This window comes from Ornithodoros turicata, chromosome 3 (genome assembly GCF_037126465.1).
Source record: "Ornithodoros turicata isolate Travis chromosome 3, ASM3712646v1, whole genome shotgun sequence".
Lineage (NCBI taxonomy): Eukaryota > Metazoa > Arthropoda > Arachnida > Ixodida > Argasidae > Ornithodoros > Ornithodoros turicata.
This window is the reverse complement of record NC_088203.1, coordinates 30381764-30389957: the sequence shown is the minus strand read 5'-3', so window position 1 is coordinate 30389957 and position 8194 is coordinate 30381764. Positions and strand designations below refer to the sequence as shown.

Genomic DNA, 8194 nt, shown 5'->3' with positions numbered 1-8194 from the left:
ACGTGGTGCGCTAGTATACGTCTAAAAATGGGATAACTTGAGACTTTAGGGGTACCGATAAATTTAGACGTCTACAAGCTGTCCCTAGCGCTATACATTATTTTGGACGTCTAAGAAGGGGCGGTCACGAGACATGGCTGAGATATTTTGCAGTAGACGTCTACCGTTAGACGTCTAAAACCATGTCACACGTTGGCCACATTTAGACTTGCATCACAAATTCATGCAACCATTTTCACTGGAGATATAACACAACGTTGCCTCTGTGTTCTGCGAAATATTATCAAAGTATAGTTTGTTCTTGCTGCTGTCATGACAGAGCGACTAGAAACCGTACGTGTGTCTTGCATCCGTGAGGCTCAACGTGATTAGATTCAACTGTTGTTGGCACGTACTGACCCCATGAACAAGTTTCAAGCAGGCAAAAGAAAAAATGTGGCTGCGGAAGAGTGCTGCAATGAGACGAAAACATACAGCGCGAAGAGCGAAGACGCCCTCGGGCGCCAGTTTGGAAACGGCATCGGCAGAGGGCGCCGCCAGCGGCGCAGCGCAACGGTCAGCGTTCAAACTTGTTCGCTCAGTTGCTGGAGCTGACGCTCGCTTGTGTAGCGTTTCGAAGTTTAGTAAGTTCATTTCTTGTCCAGCGTCGTGCGTATGTTTTCTTGCAATCTGTCGGTCAACTGGACAGTTCCGGCATCCTGTCCAATGCGCAATGAGCGATATCGTTAAGCGTAACAACAAGCGCTGCTGCAGCAGGGAGGCAACGTCCCTTATTTGTTCTCTGTACTTCAGGTTTCAGGGGTGAGTTTGCTTTCTTTCTTGTCCTCTGCTTTCAGATTTGTGCCGGCTTGTGTTCACAATCGCATGCATGCGATAGAGCTCTCGAGCACAGCAGCTGAATATGGTTTTCTTTCTCTGCAGAATGATGTTGCGAATGAGTGACGAGCGCAATGGAGATGTCGGACTGACCTAAACGTATTAACAAGATTGTCGTTTGGTTACGTTCGATGCTGTCTGTTCAGTGTACTGGCGACGAACAATGTGGAGATATGGGACTGACGTATGTGTGTGTTCAGATTCAATCGTTTGGATACGTTCTTGGCTCGGGTACCTCTTAGATTTACGTCTTTATTATCTTTATAGGTGCTGGCAGAGTCATGGAATGAAGGCCACGATTACTACGCCTGGCCTGTAAGCCATTTGTTGGCACTTCAGCTGTGCTGGAGCTACGATCACATTTTAGGTAAACGAAAACAGTTACCTTTTCAGATCTGTTGTCCCCTTGTGTTCTATGTACTCGCTGTTCTGACGCTGTCTGCTCTCACTACTCTGTGCTGTTGTCACTAATCTGTGCTGACTGTGTTGCAGTGAAATATGGGTGCAGTGACCATTTTGCCACGGGCAGCATGTTTATGATAGTTGCATCTTTTAAAACAGTGCGTACGTTGAGAAGTTCTTTCGTTTGTTATCTGGCTGTCAAAAGCCGAACACATTATGCTGGCGCTGGTACCTCATGGTTTCATGTATTTTATAGGTGCTTCCAGGCTCATGGAATGGAGGTGACGAATACAACGCCTGTCCTGTGGGTCATTTGTTGGCACTTCGGCTTAGCTAAAAATAAATTGCAGTTCTGCAGTAAACAAGCTGCATGCAACATTTTTACATAAAGGCATTTATAGTGATATCACACATTGTCTTTTCTATTTTCAGTGTACCTCGGAAACGTTCCTTCCTGCTACCCACAGCCGTCTACCACCCCACACGTGTGTAAAGTACTGGTTGCATTTGGAGCACTCAAGCACGGACCCAGAGACAGAGGCAATACTTGCAGCTACCGGTGATATAAGTGCTGCGATTTGTATACATGTACACTACTATCTGCTTTGGAAGAGTACCAAGATTTGCTGGTATGTGACTGTGCAATAAGGGGAAGTGCTCACAATGTCTGCTGACTTGTCGACATGTTTGGAAGTCAGTGTTTGCCCGTTATGTTCATAGAAATAAATCTTGTACCAACATCCATGTTGCCTTTGTAAGACATACTGTGCATGAACCACATATAAGTGCATGTGCATGTCAGTGACATATACCTGGACGAACCAATTCATGGGCCACTAGTGCCAAAATTTAGGTATAAAATATGTATAATTTTAGATGTCATGGCTAATACATGTCTATATGACGGCTCAGTGGATAGATAAGTACCGTAAGTAAGTACCGTATAAGTAAGATAATAGCCGGATAATTGTTGGATCGATTTAGACCATTTTAGACAAAATGTCTAAAATGGTCTAAATCGATCCAACAATTATCCGGCTATTAGCTGTAGTTTAGCGTAACAGCTGGACTAGGGGACGGATACGAAGCAATAGAGCTACTTTGTTAGACGTCTAATAGACATTCCCAAAGTCTACATTTAGACATCTTTTAGACGTATTCTAGCGCAAACGCGTTGCATGGGACCACAAATCAAAACAGGGAATTGAGGGAAAGCATTTTCCTCCATGTGTACTTAAACTGTCCTAAATTGGTCCTTGATGATGGGCGAGGGACAGCCTCGGGGATGTCATCTCATATGCCAAAGTGGCAGTATTATGACATTTTGAGGATCAGATTATGACATCCTAGGGATGCCATACCTGTCCCCATCTGACAACCTTAGGATAGCCCTGGGATGACAGTGTGTTCTTGGGGTGGTTGGCTAGGAGCGTGCCATGCGGTGAAGTTCATTTTTAAGAGTGTACAGTATTAAAGGGGCTACACTCTTAAAAATGAACTTCACCACATAGCACGCTCCTAGCCAACCATCATCCCGAGTGACATCGTTCTCTCCCCTGATTTGTTGAAAACGGGAGGCGTACGCGTTTTTGTGACAATTAACATTTCTGCATAAGTGTCACAAAAACGCGTACTCCTCCCCTTTTCAACAAATCAGGGGAGAGAACGATGTCATTCGGGCTGATGGTTGGCTAGGAGCGTGCTCTGTCGTGAAGTTCATTTTTAAGAGTGTATGAACTCTACAAAGCTAGCCCGCCGACTGTGTCGGCTCCAAACGGCGATTTTAACTTGTTAACTGTGACACCTTTTGTATATATGAATTTGATAGGTCCGTCTTTTCACTACATATAGTACACCGCTAGCCAACCATCTTCCCAATGACAACGTTCTCGCTCCTGCTTTGTTGATAACGGGAGGCGGAGCCTATTATGTAGAGCCATTATCTACCACATTATGGCTACAAATTAGACTCGTATGCTCCTGATTCGAAGACAGGGGGGGCGTACGCCTTTTTGTGTTTTTGTGTCAATTTCGATATACGATAATTGACACAAAAAGGCGTACGCTTCCCCCTCTCCTCAAATCAGAGGCGATAACCCTATCATTCTTCGCAATCGTTGGCGCACCATTTTGCAAAATCACTAGCAGGATACAGGTTTTTCGTGCGGCTCAGGGAATTCGACTTGGAATGAAAAAAAAAAAATAAATAAATAAGAGGCAGATTTTTGGATTTTTGCTCACTTCAAAAAAAAAAAAAAGAAAGAAAGAAAGACAGAAAGAAAGAAAACGCCACTCGTGGATAGAGCTGAGGGAACAGGAAGGCATGACGAAAGGTAGGCCGTGATCAACCGATGGTCGTGACGTGGTCCCTCTGCACGTGACCTGTGACAGACCTCATTAGTTTAGCACACAGATACGAAATATAACAGGCAAAGTGACTCTTGGCAGCACGCTTGAATAGGACTAGCAAAGGGATAAAGTTGCTCTGTGGAGATGCGTAACTAACTTTGACTTCCCGACAAAGAATAACAAATTTCTCGCATTTACTTTTCAGGAAGTAGTAAAAAAATGTATTTAACGCAATGCTATGCTCGAATAAAAACAACGAGGTTGTAAAGTTATGTGAAGATGCAAAAGTGACTTTTGGCAGCACGGACCGCCCTCTTTCATCACGTGACACGGATCAGTAGGCGAAGTGGAACTGTCTGCAGCATACATTAGGCCAAATGGGACCCCCTTGAGTTGGAAGTTGGTGAACCCCCTAAGGGATTGCGAGATAATCCGCTAAAAAGCATTAGGCGGAATGGGAATAGGCGAAGTGGGAAGACACGGTTTTCGGCTACTTGTCGGGTTAGGGTTGTAATTTTTAATTCAGTTTGGACCAAACTTCAAACAGTTTTTCGGACGAGAGTTTTCTGTCTCTCTTTTGCAGCTTATTATAAAGCAGCGTTGTAACAAATTGAATGTTAGGTCTTGGCATTATGATGAACCACCCATATGGCTGCCTGTGCGTTCTTTCATCACGTGGTACTCAACCAACACTCCCTCCACCTCCTTGCAGTCTGGTTTTGGAAGCATACGAGGTGACCGGAACAAACCAACCTGTGTACCTGGCAGTGCATACAGGTAGTGTATATTTTTGCGTGCCTGCTCTATGTCGTCCTCTAATATTGCCAAATGTTTATGAGCTTCAGTCATTTTACATTATCAACTATCGACTTTGTACAGCAAAGCCGTAACCTGGGGCTATTCATATGCCCGTTCACTTCGGTTCACTCATTCGTTTCTGGAACCTTCGATACATCTTTATTTCTTTATTTTTTCGTGTGTGTGTGTTTGTCAGCGCCGGCGTCTGTGTGAATTTCTCTTTAGATAGATACGATACAGTACAGGGAGGGGGGGGGGGGGGTACATATTTAATAGAACAAAGACAAAAAGGAGGAAGGGTCCGCCAAACGGTATGTCGGCTAAAAGCAAGAGTGTGGGCAAGTTGGTACATCACCAATGGGGAAAAATAAATAAACAAATAACAGCGCGAAAACAGGGAGCGCTCCCTGTGTGTACGTGTCTCTTCTCTTTGTCCAGTTTTCGCGCTGTTTTTTCCCATTCGGCTTGCTACTCCAAAAGAAAAAAGAAAAAGAAAAGATCTGGAAATACATGACAAACTAACAAAGGGTGAAAGAAGGATGAGATAGATTACAAATTAAAAAAAAGAGACTATGGTAATGTGTATGAGGATGAGAAGTACACTACGGGGAAGCAATAGGGGTGTGAGAACATTCGCTACATGCTCGGTGTATTGAGCAATAATTACGCCGTTTCGAACACGTCCTAAAAATACAAGGCGCAACCTACCCCATCTGGACCCTTGCAGATCCATTCATCGGGAGCTTTATTGTATTCTTTCTTCTTCTTCTTTTATTTTTTTTGTGCGAATTGAAAAGCAAACAAACTTTTGAACGACAGACCGTTCAAAATGTATGAGATGATATTTTGCTTGCGTTTTTAGTCTTTTCTACAGGACAATATAACGTTCGCAAAAATAAAACAAAAGGCAATGACGCTTCAGTCAAATGGTTATATTAGTGGGTTCGCAAAGTTTCTGTCATTGCTGTATTCATCATCTACAACGAGCGATCTCAGCATTATTGTCACTGAATTTGAATTATTACGCAAAGTTATCTAACCTGCGAAAGAGAAATTAGCCCCATGCGGTTCCTGCCCTCTGGCAACAGTGGTAAAGGGGCGAGGGGGAATTTCAATGATTTCAAACTGATTTCAAACGCGTGGCGGCGGCATTATTGCCATTGCCGAATTCTTCGCTGGCTGCTGCTCAGTTTGCGTTTGGATCGGGGCCATGTGCAGAGGCACATGGTCTGCCTCAATCTAGCTTTCTGTTCACTTTTGAAGTCCAAGTCTTCACTAGCAGACGGAAGCCCCACGGCCTGCCTACCCGCGTAGCCGCGTAGCGAGTGGCGGTGGCCAATCCCCTCTCTCGGAAACGTTGGCAATGTGGGTCACAAGGCGCTCGTAAACTTGTTTTGTGAAATAGTTAACACGCTTGCATACTATCGTTCTACGTTCTGCTATGTTGGTCATCATTGAAGAAAAGGAAAAACTTACCACCCTCGCAATATCAGGCACTTTAACGCGAGGCATTTAAGGATATGCTTTCAGTGTATTTTGCCAGATTACACATGCTTTTAGTTGGAAGCGTAACAAGAAACGCCGAGAAGCAAGATGCGAAGGTGTGTAGTTTACAGGAAGCCAAACGTAGTTAAACAGTGCCATATTGGACGATCTGTTCGTAATCTTACGTCTGGCAAGGCGTAGACATTCTGTAAACTGGCGTGATAGGTGGTATAACAATACGTTGGTTGTGAGTGCATTACCTCTGACATTCAGCGAGTTGACAGGAGCTTTTGATTGATCAACAGCCACGTCAGAGCCAAGCGGAGTTGCACCATGTCGAAAACGGTCCCGGACGAAATCTTATCGTCTTCTCCTGAGGGGTCTGATCAAGATGATGCCACATGGGACCTGTTCTCATGGTAACAGTTTGATAGCAATAATAATATCGGGGATTTTGCCCAGGATTACCGGGGTGTGTTGGTTCCCATATGTGCTGCTTTTCAGGCATTTTTGGCTTTTCTGCCGCAGATCTTTTGGGGCTTTTAGGAGGTGTGGATGGGATGGAGTACTGTGAAAATACGTGTTTTATTAATATACCAATGATCAGGAGCTGTGATGACTCACAGTCAAGGAAGTTATCGTCCCTCATGATCAGATGTGGGGTGCTGTTCGTACACTTACACACTCACTTTTCTTTCACAGCAACAGAAAGCGTCGTCGGAAACGTCATTCATCTAGCACATTACCTGTTTCAACGGGGCGCCCTAATGTATCAGACAGTGATGACAGTGACTGTGATAGAGGCACAGAACCAGGTCCATCATCACGTGTCAGGAATATGACTTCAGGAACTCGAATGCGAGGGTAAAAAAGATAGCATTGCATTGTTTTGTGCCACATTGTGTTTTTGATGCATGTCAATCACATAGCAGCATGTGAAAAGTCCCATGTTCCCAGGGTTCAGAGTCATCTGTTTGCATAAGTTTTTGAAATCCACGTTATCGTGAACCACCCATTTGAACACTGTCTGACATAATTGCTGCCTGTTCTTCTTCTGGACTCCGTCCTCGTCGTTGGCACAGCATTTAAAGGGACACGTTGAAGGAGCATGGAAGCGACACCCAAAATATTTTTTATTTTTTGCTGCGGCGTGTTCTGCAACGAATAGAATGAGCACCTGCGGAAGAACGATGAGCGTAGGTGACCTACAGAGCATGTGCGAGACTCTCTTCCGCACGACTTTAACAAACACCTCTCCTTGTGCTAAGTGCGCACCACTGAACGAGAGGACGTCGTGACCACGACCTACTAGGTTATAATGACCATGCCATAATCGGCAACCCCTATGAGGAGGCCATCCGCAGGATCCGCTAGGGGCACTACTCATCGGCCATGACATGACTGGACAATGGAAATTTGAATTTTGAACGCGGAGAAATGGACACATACAACTACCGTAGCAGACGACAGCAACAGCTCCTATGAAAACGCGTAGAATGATGATGATAATCAACTTTAGGAGGAAGCATCTCCCGTGGAACATCCACCGCTTGTACAAAAATACTAAGGAAAGCGGTAGTAAGTATTGCAAAAATTGCAGAACCAAAATCGAGCTGATGAGTACCGCCACCGTTAGCTTCCAAATGTCGCGCTGGGAAGGGGTGCTTATGACATCATCGTTATAATCCAGTTGGTCGTGGTCGTGACGTATGACGTGGTCTGGCACGTGACCAATGACATACAGTGGCACAGCTCAAGCATGCATAGGGTTCTTCGTTTTGGGGTTTTATGGGTTTTTCAAATTTGGTGGGCAAAAATCGGGTGCTATTTAAACACGAGAATTCGGGGAGAAATCAGGTGCTACGATCTCTGTTTAATATATCATCGGGGAATTTTTGGGCAAAACGAAAGGCATATGAAACAAGCCACTGCTGTGACATTGTACTCTGAAAAATGAACTTCACCGCATAGCACGCTACTAGCCAACCATCATCTCGAATGATATTGTTATCTGCCCTGATTTGTTGAAAACTGGAGGCGTACACCTTTTTTGTGACAATTATGAACAGCACAAGTGTCACCATAAAGCGTACACCTCCCGTTTTCAACAAATCAAGGCAGATAACAATGGGTAGGAGCATGCTATGCGGTGAAGTTCATTTCTAAGAGTGTGGGATTGAGAAACAAGAATCTTTATATTTCCACTGGGAACTGGGCCAGTGAATGATTGCCGTATTCAAACACTAGCTCCACAAAAGCTTGCCTTTGACTCCTGCAGGAGAGG

General features: G+C 44.5%; 2 protein-coding genes across 2 annotated transcripts in view; both read left to right on the top strand.

Moving 5' to 3' along the window:
• Positions 1-462: 462 nt before the first annotated feature.
• Positions 463-8194, top strand: part of LOC135388364 (DNA (cytosine-5)-methyltransferase 1-like) — a 101956-nt gene continuing 94224 nt past the window's right edge. Inside the window, exons 1-4 of the mRNA XM_064617883.1 lie at positions 463-623; positions 4340-4404; positions 6216-6329; positions 6613-6774. Coding sequence (XP_064473953.1) covers positions 6244-6329; positions 6613-6774 — 248 coding nt within the window. The 5' untranslated portion in view covers positions 463-623; positions 4340-4404; positions 6216-6243. The remainder of the gene's footprint in view (positions 624-4339; positions 4405-6215; positions 6330-6612; positions 6775-8194) is intronic.
• On the top strand, positions 562-2020 carry LOC135388366 (uncharacterized). Its single transcript, XM_064617886.1, has 6 exons — positions 562-801; positions 922-1060; positions 1144-1243; positions 1369-1436; positions 1535-1582; positions 1711-2020. Exons 2-6 carry the CDS (start codon positions 1040-1042, stop codon positions 1924-1926), a joined length of 453 nt encoding a protein of 150 aa, XP_064473956.1. The 5' UTR covers positions 562-801; positions 922-1039; the 3' UTR covers positions 1927-2020.